This window comes from Opisthocomus hoazin, chromosome 3 (assembly GCF_030867145.1).
Source record: "Opisthocomus hoazin isolate bOpiHoa1 chromosome 3, bOpiHoa1.hap1, whole genome shotgun sequence".
Lineage (NCBI taxonomy): Eukaryota > Metazoa > Chordata > Aves > Opisthocomiformes > Opisthocomidae > Opisthocomus > Opisthocomus hoazin.
Window position 1 is genome coordinate 72,272,521 of NC_134416.1, and position 17,877 is coordinate 72,290,397.

Here is a 17,877-nt window from a genome sequence, read left to right on the forward strand (position 1 = left end):
AGGAAATTTGTTTTCGGGGGGGATGACTGCACCGCGAATCCTGTATTTCGGTGAAGGAAGAGACTGGTTTTGCGCGACAGGGAAAAAACAAAGCAGGAAGGTGCAGGCCAAGGCTGAAGAGCCAGGTCAGGGGAGCGGGGCTGCGGGAGCGCGGCGGTGCCAGGCTGCGGGGGTCCCCTTGCGCGGCACGGGAGCGGGACGGAGTGCCGCGCCGGGTGGGAGCGAGCAGGCCCCGCAGCGGGGGTTTGCCGCCGTGACCCCACGCAGGGACACGCGCGGCTGCGTGGGAGACGGCGGCGGCTGCGGCCCAGATGCGAGTGGGTGACAGAAAGTGCCTGGGGAAGGGGACAGGTGTCAGGGGGAAGGAGGGGCGGCCCGGCGGGGAGAGGCGCCGAGCCCCCCCCCCGGCTCCGAGGAGCGCGGCGTGCGGCCCGGCCCGCCTTCCCCTCCCCGCCTTGCGAGAGCGGCCGGGGCGCTGCGGCCGCCTCCTCCCGCCGGCGGAGTCCCCTCCTCCCCGCTGCCTTCCCGGCGGCGGGGGCGGCGGGCGGCCGAGCGGCCCGGGGCTCGCCGGCGCTGCCCATGGGGGAGTGCGGGGTGGCCCCCCAGGTCCAGCTCTTCCTCCGCGCCTGCGAACAGGGCGACTGCGAGACCGCCCGCCGCCTCTTGGGGCTGCCCGCCGACCCGGCGGCCCCCCCCTCCTCCTCCTCCTGCGGTACCGAGGAAGCGGCGGAGCCCCGCGGCGAGGCGTCCCCCCCTCCGGCCCCCGCCGTGCCCGTGGACTGCACCGACGAGGCCGGCAACACGGGGCTGCAGTTCGCCGCGGCGGGGGGCCACGAGCAGCTGGTGCGGTTCCTGCTGCGGAAAGGGGCCTCGGTACACAGCAGGAACCACTACGGATGGAGTCCCCTCATGCAAGCGGCCAGGTAGGGGCCGGGGAGGGGAAGCTCTGCGGCCGCCATCTCGCCTCGCCGCCCGGCACCGGCCGGGCGGCTACGGCGCTGGCGGCGGAACCGGGGCGGGGAAGGGAGGGCCGCCCTCCCTTCCCCGCCCCGGTTCCGCCGCCGGCGCTCGGCTCCTTCCCCCTCAGAACCCCGCTCCCCAGGCCGGGGGAGGGCGCCCGGGAGCGCTGAGGGGGGCTCCAGGCGGGTCAGCGTGTGCGAGAGCGGGCGGGGAGGCGCCATGTTGTAGGCGGCGGCCGCTCGGCGCCGTTACCCCGGGGTTGGGGGGCGGGAATCCGAGTGGTCACCTGTTAACCTTTGCTGTCGGGTTTAAATTTGGATAAGTATTGCGCTTGGCGGAGGGGATTAGGTTTTCTTTTTCCTTACTAACGATGTGGTGGTTGAAGTTCCGTGGGCTGTTTCTCAGGTAAAGCCAGTGCAGAATCGCAGTCAGAGGTAACCTGAGTGTGGAAATGCTGCTCCCCTCGTCAGTGGAAATAAGATACAGGCACACCCTTAATTTTCTACCTTTTTTTTATTGTATATGTGGCTTACCTACCTGTTGAAAAGTTGCCCCTTACGTAAAATATGCTGAAGGAACAGAAACATTTCATTTCACGTGGGTTTTCCGTATTTTCCCAAGCGCGTCGCTGGAGGATACGGCTAATCATTGCTGAGGGTTTTAATGACAAAACTGGATTGTTTTCTGCATCAGTGATGCTGTGCTTCGTGTAACCCGCTGGCGGGTTGTGGGAGGTTCTCTAATCCTCGCGTTTGCACTTAGCTTTACGTATACAAGTACCCTCTGGGTTTACAGTCGTGTTTTGCAGGGTTGGAGGGCAGTGTTTTCCTGTAACAGCTGAAGGTTTAATTGAGAGGATAAATGTTTTTTGGGTTTGTTCTTTTTCTTCCTTTGTAACAGATTAAAATACTTGGAAGAAAAGAGCCTGTTTCAAAGTCAACATTTCTCTTTTCCATTAAAGCCCATAGAAAGTTCCCAAAGAGTGAGTCACACAGCTGGTTTCCCAGTAAGAACAAGGAAGACAAGGTTCAACAGTTTTGTTATTTTATGAAGGTTAAAAGAAGGAAAAAAGTTGCAGAAACATTCTTGGTTTTTTTTCCTTTAATGAAAACCGTACGCTCATTCTCTAAAAACAATAAACTCAAATTACTATAACCCTCTCACTGTTTCAAAGAAATGACTTGCTGCCATTGAAAAGTATCGTAGGTGTCAATGAAACCTGTGGAGAAAGCTTAAGGTGGAAGAGCATGCTTCTTTCTTCTTTTTAATGGATAACCAAGAAGGTAACATAGTCTTTGTACAAATGCAAGTCTCAAACTTAGTGCATGTTTAATTTTCTGGCTGTGGTTAGTCCTGTTGAAGTTGGATAGGAGATAGCATATATGCATAAAATTAATCATGTGTAATGTGTACAGTCATTGCAGGCTCTACTGAGTGACACAATGAATAGAGGCTACCAGGGTAGACCTAGGGACTAAACAGGCCCTGGAGGCTTTGTTTTGCAATTATGTACTTGCTGAAAGGGAACTAGGGAGTTTTTGGTCTCATGTCTGTTGCTAGTGGTTGGTAGCACTCTTTGGGATTTCCTCAACTAATACTTGCTTTGCCACAGTGTGCAAAGGCTGCTTTCAGGGTCAAAGCTCGATTGTGCTAAACACTGCACAAGCATACAGTAATGCATGATGTGTGCAACAAGAGCACAAAATACACATCTTGTCGATGTATTACGTTTATTAAAATGTGGGATTCCTGAGCTGAGGAGCAGTAAAGGGTTTCCATTAACTAGCTGGTTGGGTGTATGGCTTGCATGATTGTCTTTTGCTTACTGAGAAACTACCAGAGCCTCTGATTGTCAAGTGGTATCAAAGCTGGGTTACTGGTGAAACTGGTGCCAGAGTTCAGTACTTGGACAAAGTTCTTTTAGATATTGCACACAAGAAGGGTTTAATGCTTTAATCCAAGTTTCCTTATTGGAAGATATTTGATGTTACACAGGATTTTGATTTAGCCTAGTGATACAGCAGCCTCCTGAAATCATAACAGAAGCCTAACATAGCAACTGCAACACGCAGTTGAACCGCAAGGCCAACAGCACTCCTGTTGCCAGTCCCTGTATGTTCACCATCATGATGCTGGCCATCCCCAGTTGCCAGGGAGTAGAAGCCCCTTGCACTCTTCAAGATCTGTTTCGTTGGTTGCTCGGTTTCGGTGCTCTGTGTTGGTCTGAGCTGCGTAGACACTCCCCCTATGCTGGTCTGGCTGGCTCAGGAAGATAATACCTTCTTTTGATTGATTATTTTAGGGAAGGCCGTTCACACAGCCAGTTGTCCCACTCTACTGACCGAGCTGTTTCTCTAAAACAAAGGCCACCCTCTGGTCCCCTTTGTGTTGAGAGAAGTTCGGCTTACTTTACAACAGCTCTGGCCGCTGGCTGTGTTCTTCCCTGAGCCTCATGGGCATGTGCCTGTCTTCTCTGAGCCTTCCTCCATTATGGGGGTCCGCTGGTGGCTCACAACTGGAAAGCAAGGGACGGTGCAAATACAAAAGACTGGCTATCCAATTCATAAGGCTATTTTTTTTTTCCTACCCCTTAGCATTGACTTTTTGAAGTTTTTACTCTACTTGTTCAATAGTAATGAGGGTACTTAATTAAGATCTCTGAAAAAAAACTGGCTGTGATTCTTGAATGTGATACAGGCCTGGAAATAAGAGGATGAAAGTGACTGTGTGGTTTGTAGAAGTTACGTGTTGACATCATGCAGTTGAAAATGAGGCTAGCACTTTGCTGCTTTGGCCAGGACATCCTCTTAAATCGATGCCTGGTTTATAATCGGTGCCTGGTTTATAAGCGTGGTCACTGGTACATGTGGGATGGTTTAGTTTGCAGTCATCAGCTGTTGATTGCTCCCCTCCAGTAAGGTGACCAATGTCACGCTGAGTGATGTGTGCATGTTCCCACATAGTGTGTTAGTCAGTAGGCCAGTTTGCTAACAGTCTTCCATGTTCAGAGTGTGTTGGTTTTCTTTGAGAAGTCTCTGCCATCCAAGGTGTTAATTCTCCTCCTTATCTCTTTCTCTCAAGGTTTGGATACCTAAGCGTGGCTCACATCTTACTGGAGAATGGTGCTGATCTCAATGCACAAAATAAGTTAGGAGCTAGTGTCCTCACAATGGCCTCCAGAGGTGGCCATGTCAGCATGGTGAAATTGTTGCTGGAATCTGGAGCTTTTGTAGACAATTACGACCATTTTAGCACAAGTGTACTTAATAGCAGCAGAGATGACCTTCCCGATATCACTCCACTAATGGCAGCTGCTCAGCATGGACATGAGGCGGTGGTACATCTGTTGTTAGACTGGGGAGCTGATTGTAATTACACTGTGAAGACTATGGGCTGGAGTCCCTTAATGCTGGCAGCTGTTAGTGGAAAGGTGAGCTTGGCACAGCAGCTGATGGAGAAAGGTGCCAATCCTGATCACCTGAATGTACTGCATAAAACACCCTTTGAAATATCTGTTGGCTTCAAACACAAAGACATGAAGGACTACCTGGAATCTCTCACAACGATCAGGCCCCAGGCAGGTATGGAGCGTTTAGTTTTTTGTTTCGCTTTCTTGAAATTTTGATTGCATGTTTAGAAATTGAAGGAGTTTTGTATGTACATAATGTTCTTTATAACTTGTAACTAGACTCTCTTGAAAATGTTGGAGTATGTACACGTACCTCAGGTGAGGCAGGAATGCCCAACTTCAGCAGATTACCTCCATGTTAGTATGATGAGATTCCTGTCCTGCAATAAAAATACAATGAAGCATTAAAAATGTTTCAGTGTTTTAAATGTTTTTTTGCTTTTAAAACACGTGATCTAGGTGCTTATTTATGAAGAAAACGACAAAAGCATACTTGAAATGGCACTAAAGAAGGGACATAGAAGACAGGATAGGGTATCAAAGAAAGGATATGGCAGACTCAAAGAAAACCTGAAAGATACAAAATCTAGAAAATGTGCTTTGTAAGGAGAGACTGAAGAAGTTCGGTCTGCCTAGTTTCATGGGGAGGTGGTTAAAAGGTGTGATTAATAAAGCATCCACGTTAAGAACAGGAAGTCCAATACTGGAGGGCCTTTTTATATGCCAGCCAAATAAAAAAACCCCGTGAGTTTAAAGTTAGAAGAATTTGAATGGGAAATAAGACACTGTGTTTTGCGGTGAAGCTTAGACTTGGAGTGACTTAGTAGAGGTGTGCAATCTCCAACGGCTGCAATGAAGGTTAAATACCTTTCTAAAATTTACCATCAGATTGTCTTCACTGAGTGTCACATACAAGGCGTGTGACATGCAGGAAACCAGATGGCATTAACCTAACGGTTTCTTCTACCTTTCTGTGAATAGGTGACACCTCCTCAAACTCCTTTGGTAGTGGACTGTGTATTCTGAGAAAACCAATTATTAATGTGGATGAATAACAAGTAGGCATGTCCCCTACTTTTCTGTTCCTTGCAGGAGAGGGGAATACTTAATTAACTGCAAGACTTCATATAATTTATAGCCAACCTCCTCCCTTCAAACACGAATATTCCTGTTTGTGTGTGTATACACACACAGAGATGGGCACACACACTGCTAGTGTATGTACAAAACTAGATTAAAATAGCATTCTTTCAATGCAAATCTCAATTAAAATGAAGTTAAGAAATGCTACTTTTGTGGTTTTTTATTTTGCTGTGTAGTAAGTTTGTTATGTGCACTGAATGAGACAAGAGAACTGAGAAAGAAACATTTTGTGACTCTGTAATTAGAGAACGCGTGGTGGTCATGTAGCTTTAGCCATAAGAGTGAAAGGGTGTACAAAATGCAGGATTTTGTAGAGAGAGGTAATATCTTGTACTGGGGGATCTGAAGGCTCAGGATGGTGTGAACAAACTTAGACCACAACATTTTTCCTTCAGTCTTAACCAGTATGTCCAGTACCACACACAGCCAAAAGGACAGAATAGCATATTGTGTGTCTTTGCTAGTAATTTTCAAAGTTTTTTTAATTAGTAAGCAAATTTGTGTTCTGTTGACAGTTTTTTGTATGTAATTTCCTAGGATTTTTATTTTTATTGAAGATAAAAGGTTAAACCTACTTTCTGTCACCTATCAGTATGAAATGTAAATGAATTTGGTTTTTAAAAATTTTTTGCTTACTGCGGATATCTCTCCCAAATATCTGTCCCAGATTAGCTTTCTTTTATAGATGGTTCAAGGAAATAATGTTATAAATGTCAGACGTTAGTTTTGTTAAAGCATTGTGTATTGCCTTCTCTTTCCTTCTCCAGAGGTTTGTTTATGATAACAGAAATGCATTAAATCTGTTCCTGAAATCAGTTAGTTTGGTTTGGACATTGTGTTGGACATTTGAATGTCAGTAAGTCATTTCAGAGATTGAGGCCTTATTCTGTATGTGGCTGTTCGGGGACACTTTTCAAGGTGTTTGTGCTGTGTGATGCAGACCAGTGCTGGGAGGTGCTTAATGAGAGGGTTTGGAAGAGCTGCATTTGGATTTTTCAGCTTTGGAGTGCTTACTATGAAATGTGAGGATGTGATTAGCTCTAGAAAGAACCTTTTCCAGGTGCTACCACCCATCCAGCCGTGGTGGCAGAAAGCCTGTAGGATAGGGTAGTCCACTCTAAGCTCTCTGACACTTGTGATACCCAAATACGTTTGTTTAAATCTTACCTAATTGTGTCTGTATTGCACTGCCATTTGGACATGTACGCAATCCCCCAAATTGTTAATTTTATTTACATGTGGTGTCATTCCTGCAAGTCAAGCTTCCCTTGTACTTTAAGAAGCAAGGACAGAAATCTGACATTAGTTTCTGCTTCAGAGAAGGTGTTAACTTAGTCAGATGTTGACTCATAGGCTAAGTTGAAGCTAGGGCTTTCGTACAGCCAGGCTACCAGACAGAACTGGCTGGCTGTAGACATTTGCTCACAACCAGTCTCTGCGGAACAGACAGCAGACGGTACGCAGAGAGAATCAGACATCTGTGGGATTTACTGGTGCGGCGGCTTTATACCTTGCCTGTGTGTTTGCTCGTACAGAACGTGTGTGCAGGCAGGGTTGGCCTGGTGAGTCTTGAAAGTCTGATGTAGTCTTATGACTAAAAGTGTGAAGAAATCTCTGTAAGCTAGGAGAGTGGACTGCACAGGAGTGTTCCTGTCACCTCTGTTGAGGGGGGGTTTCCATCAGCAGAAGGTTAGCAACTAAATGGGACAGCGAGGGGACTGAAAATGTTAAGCTTCCACACAAATTTCCACATTGGTGTTTGACCAAGGCTTCAGTCTCCTCCTAGCACTGGAGTCTTGTATATCCTGGGAAGATAAAAGATGCTCTCTCTCCTGCAAAAGGCAGCAGAAAAGGAACTTGTCTTCTGATCCAATGCTGTAGATAGGGCAAATTGCCTCCCAAAAGAAAGTGACTCTCTTGTCAGGGCTGTTTTCAGTAGCAAATTCAGAACTACCCGGAATGGCCTGGGTGTTGCCTGTGTTCTGTCCCTGTCCTTGTATTGGCTTACCCGGACGGCAGTCCTTCCTTCTGGCGTCTCCTTGTGGTCTCCTGCTCCCTGAGGCTGCCTTGCTTCCAGGCTTTTCACATGCCAAGTACGGAGTCGGGTCCTTTCCTAAACTAGTCTTTCGAAATCTGCTTTCCAGGGGTGAGCTCATACACAGTTCCTTCTATAAGAACGGTTTCTGAGCCAGAAGAAAATGTAGGGCCCACTGCTGTCTTTCCCAGTCTTAAAATAAGAGTTTCTCGTGGTTTTTTGGGGCTTTCCAGCAATTGCTTTTGTTCAGCATTTTCCAATTACTTCCTTTGGAGTCGAGCTATGAACATTGACCTTTTCTGTATTATCATAGGAACAGCAGAATTGGGCTCAGGAAATCTCTCATCTCCTTGTTTTCTTTAAAACCTTTTTACCCCATTGATGCTGTAGTGTTAGTAACACTTTGGAAGATGGAAGAGGATGTGTTTTCATGGCTTGAGTGGAAGGCGCAAAATATGTCACTATTCTTTCCTCATCTTACATAGTGTCCGCAGTTGCAGAGCACTTTGCAGGCATGTTGAAGGAATGATCCTTCACTCGAAATATTAAAATTTGTGATAATTACAATTCTTATTAAGGGGATGGAGCTGAAGGATGTCTATTAATGCACAAATAGCAAGCTGCGTAGTTAAATCATTGCTATTATTTTTGTGACCTTCGCAAATTAATCTGGCAGTACTGAAGAGGAAATAGAAATGGGACAGCTTGTAAAACTTCTTTTGAGTCACCTTTCAAAACAATCCTGTTCTACTCAAGTGTTTGCTTTTGTACAGAGGATTACACCAGACCACAGAACCATCCTGTGGTTCTTTAATTGATATTTTAGTCTTTCAGACAGGAAACATAGAAGTTTCCAAATACATTTTTCTAATAGAGAATGGAAGTTGAAAGGCAAAAGCATGTACTGGTGCTGTATAACAGTTTGTAGCTTTAGCTCTGCACAGATAACCATACAGGTGAGTCATTCTTCCCAAAGGGAATAAAAAGGTTATCAGTGCTTTCTTTGTTCTTCTGTCTAAATATATGTTTTATAGTACCTTTATGTAAATTTTTTAATACTTTTTGCTATAAAAATTACTAGAAATTTTTTCTTTTTTAAGGATTGCTAACAGCAATACTTGTATTTCCTCCAGATACAGAAAAAAGGCAACCTGACGTCTTTCATGCTTTGAAACTGGGTAAGTACTGACAGGATTCTTCCACCGTGTCTGGCTCTTGTAATTTTAGAGCATTGCTTGTTTGCTAACAAGGGACCCCAGACGTGTTCTGGTTTTACATGCGACTTTGGTTTTTTTCTTATTTTAATTCTCAATTTAAAAATACATTTATTTCTGTAGTTTATTTTTCTTTGTGTTCAAATATGAGAAAATATTTACAAGTTCCTGGTTGTGCCCTTCATGTCAAAGTGGTGTGATATAATAGTTCTAGTTTTTCCAAGACCATGCTACCTTTAGTATGATCCTTTTTTTCCTTCGTGACAAGCTTGAAGTATGAAAACAGAAGTGCTAACTGGTGGGAAAAATATGCTGCCTCTACTTCGTATGAGCATTGTAATTGCTCTTTAAATTTTCTTCAAGAAAAGATTAAGTGTCTTGGACCTTGCCTGCTCTCTCATGAGCAAGAGTAACTTTCATGAGCACACAGCTGGTAAAACTGTTTTATGGCAAACAGAAAGAGCCAGTGCCATCCTGTTGATTTAAATTTTATCTAGGCTCTGATGGGTTGCACCTCTGGTGGATGGCAAGCTGCTTCTGGTTACCTATTTTCCTGGATCTTCTAGCATAGAAAAAAGTGCTGAAACGAAGGGTTTGGCCTGACACTTGCTGTCTGATGGCTTTGGCATGGGAAACAAGACTATTCACTTTCTGCTGAGGTTCCTGGTAATGTCGCAGGTCAGAACACTCTTTGCTGTTTGCAATCTCTTTGACGGGTTAGAGAGATTCAGTATTTGAACCTTATCTGATTTCTGCTTTTGTATTTGGTATTTTGCCATTTAAATGTTTTCAGCTATTTGATGGCGTGTTTAGCCTGTTGCCAGCAGTCCTAGCTATATAGACAATCAGAAGAAAAATAGTAGTAAAGAAAAGTTCCTGATGGGTCTATTTAATATTTTTTTTTTTTCCAAATACTGCAAGATGTCATTCCCATGTGAGATTAAATCTTATGTCCAGTGAAGTCATGAGAGGTGTCCCATGAGACCTAAGGGGGGGGCTCTCTTCTCCAGTCAGCCCTTACTTGGGACTGAAATGCCCCAGACAACGAGGAAACATTGGGAATACAGCCTTGCACGTGCAGTGGACTTAGTAATCCTTACTGATGCTGTGGCATGGAAAATCTGATCACAGCCTACTGAAAGCTGGCTGTACCCTCCCGACCGTGATATGTGCACACAGAGTAAGTAAGCTTTAGAATTGAGCACAATTAGCTCTCATTCCAGCTTTTTGGTCCATGTACCTGCTCTCGACTGTAACATAATCATGAAGCCTTTCGTATGGTTCACCTTCATGCTTTCAACAGAGAACTGCAACCCGAAGAGAGCTCTGAGTTAGCAGCTTTCACAGTTTCTGATGGGTTTTTAGATCCTGTTTAATTATTATTTGTAAATAAGTGATTTTTGTGAAGGAAAATGCCATTTTTTTCTGAAAATCTGTCCAAATGGATTTCAGCCGTGCATCTTTAAACTGTCAATTATCTTCCAAGTTTTATTGTCGCTGCTTTCCTAGTGAAAAGTTAGGGGTGTGGTTTAAATGGTCAAGCCTGGACTTAGTGTTCAGATCTCATCCTGGGTTTGGTACAACAGTTCAACAGTTGCTTTTCAATTAACCATCATAAGTCACCATCTCGGGAGCTTCATGGCTTTTCAGGCTACCAGAACTGGAAATTGGCAGACATAATGGTGGAGAAGAAAGAGGTGATAGGTAGCAGTACCAGCAGCTCTCTTAAATGTTGACTCTTCACATGTAAGCTACAAAGACCTCTTCCTGGGAAAGCCTCAGGTCTGTTGGAGTTCAGCTGCGCTGCTTGTACCCCTGCGACTTTTAGTTTGAGATCTCTAAAGGTTAGTGCTGGGTTGGAGGGAGTCTTAAGGGGGGAGCCAAATGATTACTGGTCAGCATACTCCTTTTGTTTTTCTTCTGAAATACTTGACTGTGGTTGTCAGCAGCACTGTTAGAAAAACAGCTCACTAAGTTAAGCAGTGCCCATGCCAGAGTTCAAAGTCAATTCTGGAGTCTCTGTAAGTTCCAGGGTTTCTGTTTAACAAAGTCTATGATGCAGGTCTGTGTTAAAAAAGCCACCTGCTGTCTTTTGCTAATTGGGACATAAAAAAAGTGGTTCTGTGCTTTTGTATCTTTCCCATTCCAAGAAACTAGCTGAGTGGCACAAGTGGGTGTTAGTTTCAATGAGTGCATTCAAGTGCCTGCAGGGTTTGTCTGGGATTCTGACTGGCTTTCCAAGGATAATGTTCATGCCTGTGATTTAGTTGAAGGCAGCCCCATGTCATGAAGCATTTACCATTTTAAGGTTTTTTTAAAGGTGACAGTTTCTTCCATTTGCATGGCAGATGATGATTTGCTTCTCCTTGCCTCTGTTCCTGTGGTGGTACATACTGGGTCACAGAGATGTTGTTTTCCTCATAACTTCTTCCCTGCTTTTGCCTGGCATATGTCATCAAAAAAGTAGGGAAGATGGGTGAGCTTAAGCTCTCTGCTTAACATAACCCTGACTACCTCATGCATTTGTAAAAAGTGTTTATTCCTACTTTTATTAAGATTTAGAAAAAAAACCCCACAACTTGGTTATTATATGTTTAGTAGCATATTTTGTACTGCTTTTTTTAATCTAGACAAGAACTCAGTGAGTACCAGCCTCTTTATGTGGAAACAAATGTTCTAAAGAACTACAAAGATAACAGGAATAACGCATTACTCTTGAGCAAGGAGAAGGGAAGTTTTGCATTGGAGATTTAGTTTAAATATTGGAGGCAGAATTAAAAAAAAAAACAAAATCTGAATATAAAAAAGTTGAGCACTGGAGTAGATTAATTCCTTGGGAGGTTGTGGAATTGTATCAGTAGAGGTTTCCAGAATCAGTGAACCACCTTTGTAAAAGGAACTTATGGGTCAGTGTGACATAAGGTGTTGTTCTACCCGCTGAAGGCAAGGGATGACCTCCACCACCTTTCAGAGTGCTTTTGTACCTGCTCTCTTTGATTCTAAATTTGTCGCTTTCTGTGATTTCAGCCTATGGAAATGGAACAGGGATCTTTGTCGTGCTGAAGGACAAATCATGGTGTCTCAGCATCATCAGTTTTCCATGCACAACATCATCTTATGACAATTTAATAAAAAATATTCCCTACTTGTGTCTTCACATGTGAGATGCACTGCAGTTTATATAACCTTCATAGCTTAGTCGTTCATTTCAGAAGTGATCCTTGTAATCAGATAGTACTGTAAGTGTACAGGTACAGAAAATGAGAGAAAACAGTGTCATGTGCTTATGCCACAATTTTACATAGCCTGGGAAGATGTACTGATTAACTGAAAGACGAAAGATCAGCACAGATATTTTGCTTTAGTGCTGCAGTTGCTCTAGTACTTTATTTTTTCTGCTTTAATTCCACTAAATGTGAACTGATGTCAGCAAATCAAAATACATACAAATTCAGTGGCTAAGCAGTTCTTTGTTGCTCATGTAGATTATGTTTTATTGCTGTTTTGCAGGAAACTTTCAGCTGGTGAAAGAGATCGTTGATGAAGACCCAAGTCAGGTCAATATCACCAATGCTGACGGCGCGTCTCCATTAATGATTGCAGCTGTAACTGGACAGCTGCTCCTTGTTCAGCTCCTTGTTGAGAAAAATGCTGATACTGACAAACAGGATAACGTTCATGGCTGGACAGCACTAATGCAGGCCACATACCACGGGTAAGATACGTGCTCTCTTTGGGTCTAACAGTAAAGAAGTTTCATTCTTCTTACATATCAACAGAAAAAATGGTTTTGATGCTGACTCTGGAAGCAGAGGGCTCCTAACAAGACATTGAGAGACTTGTGACCTCAGTTTTCCATAGCTCTTGCACTGCCCTCAGCTTTTCAGAGTAGACCTGAATGCTGTTTGGATTTCAGAATGAATGGCACATTTGGGAACCTGAATCTTGCACAATAAGTGCTGGGAACATAGTGCTCAAAAAAAAGTGTTTGATGCAGATTTCAGCTTTCATCCTTCGATGTTTTTTAGTGTTTTATAAGATAGCACCACCCTCTGTCAGGGTTGTAGGCCTAAATACATCAAGTTGTGAAACTTCAAGGCAATCACCCTTCTATGTACCATATTTTCCAGTATTAAAACCATTCTTGTGTTCCCCCTTCAGCCTTTAGTTTTCATGGAGTTTTCTGAAATGCGCCCGCTGGGGAACGGGTTGTCATTTTCTCTAAAGCTACTTTATAAATGTGGGTAGGCACTGAAGAGTCAGACCCCAGAAATTGACCTGGTACTTCACATGTCATCACTGTCATATGCTTTACTTGTCTGAATACAGTATATTTGGTTTAAGAAGGTGAACTTTTCTCCATTGTTGTAGATGAGGTCCTTAGCAAGGTTAAGATTCACTTCACTGCCTGGGAATGCTCACATTAATTGTAAAAATGGACATATTATGCTTTAGCTTCTGCTTTTAGTCAGCAGACCTCATTGGACTATGAAAGAGCAACAAAGGGAAAGATAGCTCATCACTGCTTTGTGAAAATTTTCTGAAGTTGTTCCTGGGACCTATGTAAAATGAAATTCTCTGCTTCGTTGCCAGCGCAGGACTGATAGTAGCAATTGGTATTTCACAGAGGTGCCTGAAGATCAGTTTTTCTGATGTGGCCTTTTTGCTTCTCAGCAGCCACTGCAGCGCGCAGCTGGAGTAGAAGCAGCCAGCAGAAAGTGATGTGCAGGGCTGCTGGCATGTCCCCGTGCTGGTGCTCAGGCACTCCTCTTGTCTGCGGAGGCACAGAGGCCAGCTGAGCTCTGCGTGTGTTCAGATACTGCCCTTTCAGTTTCCTGGATGACTGTGTTACGAAAATTCCCTTTCCTATTGTGTCTGTCAGTCTTTATAGTATGAAAGCGTATTACCTTTTTTAATACACTGAATGTTTGAGGTAGTGGAATTTTACTGGAGATGTTGGTATTGTTCGTGTTTAAGTAAAACAAACTGAAGGACACCAGCTCAGTGGAAGGACCAGAAGGGCATCCCAGCCAAGGAAGTAAGGACTTGGCTTCTAGGAAGCTTAGAGCTGTCCATGAAAGATGAAAGTCAACCAAGATGACACCAGCATCGTAGCCCCTCTAACACATCTTTGAAACCCTCTCAGTGTGATCTGGCATCATAGGTAAGCAACAATAGCAAGACTGACTTCAGGGACATTTGGAAAACTAGACCAGCAGCAAGAATGCTGTAGAAATACAGTTGATTTGCAAAGTTTTACTGTGATTGGTAATTGGTAGTGTTAGTAATCGGTTAGTGATTAGTCAAATCGCGTTGTACCTGAATGCTTGAAAGGTGCAAGAACCCAGTGTAAAAACATATTTGGGGTGCCTCATTTTGGCTGGGACACCTCATGTGCATAAATAGATATTTACCCTTGTATTTTTATACTTTGTGTCCTGGCCTTTCACCTTGGCATGGGCCAGTTGCAAATTTTCTTAACAACTGGAAGTCTTTAGCCTCCACAGAGCCTCAGCTTACCCCTGCTCAGGAGCAATGGTGGTGTGGAATGTCTCTGGTTTGAAGGAGGGAGACACAGGATCTGTGTGAGCCAGGGGCACTGAGGGATTGTGTCTCTGTATGCCCTCAAGGTTCAGGACTGGAAAGCAGGATGGGGGGATAGTGCAAATTTACGGAAGAGAAGAAAAGTAATGAGAAATATACAGAAGAGCTGTGGTGGGGATAAGCAGAATTTTTGTTAGAAGAGAGGAGGGACCTTCCTTCTCCATTTTAGGTTGATTTTATCTGGAGTGAGTTCAGAAGTGAAAACTTTGCCTGTACAAGAAGTAGTGCTCTGAAGTGGAGAGGTTGAGATCTGTTTGTCAGCTGTAGTATTAAAGTTTGCAGTCACCTATTGCTGCTCAAGAACATTTGTACTCTGTGTTGCTTATGCGTGTCAGAGTTTGTTTGTTTTTATACAAGGTCAGTCTCTACTCAAGAGGAGCTTTGTATTAAATGTATTTTCCCTAGCTTGTCTGTTCGCTTATTTTGTAGGCTGAATTACGGTATTGTTTTCAACTCATGAGGCAAGTCATGCTTATTTATTCAGGTGTACGAGGGGAGAGGGGCTAATGGAAAGGGGATGGTGAGTTCCTTTTATGTAGCTAGCTTTTATGAGCTTTTGTTGGAACGTGTTTGTGTTGGTTATCATTTAATGCTGGTTGGTTTTGCATTTTAAAAATTTCAAGGAAGTGATAATGTGCTTTCTCAATTACATAATTTATATCTCTAATTAAAGTGAAGTACTGTTTGGATTTTATAAATTATCTTCAGTCAATTTGGCTTTTCTGTATGCAATTTATATGCAGAACAGGTAAGAAGTTGTGTTGAAGTATTAGTGATGGTGAATGATGACTACTGGACTGACCTCTGTCTTTCCATCTGCTTTTTTGCCCTAGGCATTAGTGGCCTTTCATTGGGAAGGTGTTTGGCAACAAATTCCAGAGTCCGTTCTAAAGGGTCAGCTTAAGAAACTGGCTATGCAAATTAGGTTTTTTAGGCTGACTTTCCACGTGTTGATTAGTGATTATGCATGCATAGTGACTAAACAGTGACTGACAAAGGAATCATGGGAGCTTCTGAATAGCTTGTGAACAAATTTTAGACTTGGTTAGCTATAGAAATGGTAAAACCGAACTCTAATTGAGGAGCAGTGGTATAAAAGGAGTATGAGGGGGTTTCTTTTGTTTGTTTTTTAACATGAGCAATGCATTTGTTTCTTCCCTTAAAGAAACAAAGATGTTGTGAAGTATTTGTTAAATCAAGGAGCTGACGTTAATCTTCGTGCAAAAAATGGATACACAGCTTTTGACCTGATAATGCTGCTGAATGATCCAGGTATGTTATTTCAAAGAGCGCTGGGGACATGTACAACATAAACAGATGAACATCCCTTCCAATCCAGCAAATGATATAAAGTTACTAGGAAGTATCCTCTGAGGTCTGGGCTGGACTGGACCAAGAGAGGATGCTGCCTGAAAATGGTGGGTTTTGAGTTAATTGGTTAGAGGAGTGTATACGTTTATGGGATTACAGATTTTGTGCATTCCTCTTGCCTTCGTTTTTGAAGATGCTCCAAAATGTGGTGTTTGTGTCACCAGAGCCAGTTCAGTGGCATTTGGCTGTGGTGGCCCAGGTATTCCATAGCACAGAGCTATGAACTGGAGCTAGAAATTTCCACTCAGTAAACAGCAGTAAAGGGACAGGACGAAGAGTGCAGTCAGAACAAAACTAGTGAACTCCTGGCTGAACCTCCCACTAGGTCTGTAAAAGCTGTGAATATATCACACTTCAGGGTTCAGGTTGTTTTTACGGGAGTGATTTAGAAAAAGGCAGTGTAGTTTGGGGAGACTTCAGTGAAACACATTTAGGTTTGGTTGTAGTTTGTTTAGCCTATATAATTTGTTATTGTTAACCTGCCTGATACCTGAATTACTTTATCTAAAGCGAAAAAAGTACTGCTGATGGAATAAATGTTTGTTTTCTCTATATTTACTCATTATGGTGTTTTTAGTCACTAGCAGATACCTTTCCTTTGTTATTTATTTTAGAAAATGAATACAGTGAATTATTTTATGACTAACTTCTGTAGGAAAAAGTAGTTTGTCTTGTTACCTGTCTATGTGTATATAAATATATATATGTAGGTCAGTTCTGTCTGCCCTTCCGACAGTCTTTCCTGACTTCTGTATAAAATAGATTTACAGAATATTTTTTTTACTTTCCTGTCCTTGTCTCATGCTTGTTCTCTTTTCTTCCTCTTCCTTTGTTTTTTTCTCACTTTTCTTGTCCACTTTTTTGCTTACCATGTCTTTCCAGTCCCTTCATTGTCCAGGCTGGACGCCTCTCTTCTCTTTAGGATTTAATTTCAAGCTTATTTTCTGCAACCTACACTTGAAGAAAGAATATTCGTTTTTCTCTACTCTCTTCTGTGTCAGGTGAGAAAAGGGAACATCACGGTATTGTTCTTAACTTTTACAAAATGTGAGAGGAGGCCGTTCACTTGGTCACACATGACTGATTCCGACTGAATAGCATGCTTGTTTGTATTGATAAATACCTTTAGAGAGGTGATGGTGAGACTGCAGCCCACTGCGTGGGAAGAAGGCATGGAAAACCTAGGTCAAGAAAGGAGGTTTTGGGGATTCGTCTGCTTTATGTTTGAAAGGTAGATCGATTACTACTTATATGGGATTTAAAGGGAAAGTGTCAGTGTACTGGTCATAATTTGGGAAGGCAAAACAGACTAAACATTATCTTAATTTGTTTCCTTTTAGACACAGAGCTTGTACGATTACTGGCATCGGCATGCATGCAAGTAGACAAAGACAAGAATAAACTGAACAACAGATCATCTTTGCCTTGTTCCAGAAGTAGGCAATCCTTAAATGTCCCAGTGTTGCCAGATGACAAAGGAGGTCTAAAGGTAAATAGATTCACTCCTAATAAATAACCAGTGCATTGTTTCCTGTAATGTATGAAGCAGAGAAAGTAATTTGGATCTAATACATAACTGTTTCTTTTTGTGGGGTATGTGTTCCGAATTCCTTGTTGGCAGTGCTGCTTGGCTTTATGAAATGTGGCATGTGTTCAGCTTTCCTTTTGTCAGATGGCAAGGCAAAGTGAAGACTATTTAAGGAAGAGTTTGCATCAAAGCATTTCAATGCCTAGAAAAAGATTTCATAATTAAGTAGTGGAAGGTACCACGTTCATAAGTTTGGAACTGAATTTCCATTATGATCTTAATTTTAAATCTGCCTTTAAAATCCGTATGTACCCGCTTTTAGTAGACTGTTTTTATGCTCATTGATATTTTTTTTTTTTTTGAAGTTGGAGTGGATGTGTTATGGAGATTTGGCTAATGTCTCCCTACACAGTGAGACACTGCGTGTTTATATGTTTGTTGTATGTAGGAATTGCAGCAGTAGTTCCTTTCTTTTACTTTCATGGTGTTTAGTAGATTCTAGAAGAAGGAAGGATGATGTAGGAACGAAACTGGAGCTCTGGTAATGTACTTGAAAATACTCCTGGGACTCTGTGCGGGACAGCCCAAGAGACTGAGAGGCTATTTCTCTTGT

The 17,877-nt window shown here is 43.1% G+C and overlaps 1 protein-coding gene across 2 annotated transcripts in view; it reads left to right on the plus strand.

Moving 5' to 3' along the window:
• The first annotated feature begins 521 nt into the window (after positions 1–521).
• Positions 522–17,877, plus strand: part of ANKS6 (ankyrin repeat and sterile alpha motif domain containing 6) — a 44,761-nt gene continuing 27,405 nt past the window's right edge. For both annotated transcript variants that reach the window (XR_012763478.1, XM_075416664.1), the window contains exons 1-6: positions 522–923; positions 4,042–4,541; positions 8,681–8,725; positions 12,272–12,476; positions 15,531–15,637; positions 17,077–17,225. Coding sequence is in view for 1 of the 2 variants with exons in the window: in XM_075416664.1 (XP_075272779.1) it covers positions 580–923; positions 4,042–4,541; positions 8,681–8,725; positions 12,272–12,476; positions 15,531–15,637; positions 17,077–17,225 (1,350 nt within the window). In the remaining variant the exon portion in view is untranslated. The remainder of the gene's footprint in view (positions 924–4,041; positions 4,542–8,680; positions 8,726–12,271; positions 12,477–15,530; positions 15,638–17,076; positions 17,226–17,877) is intronic.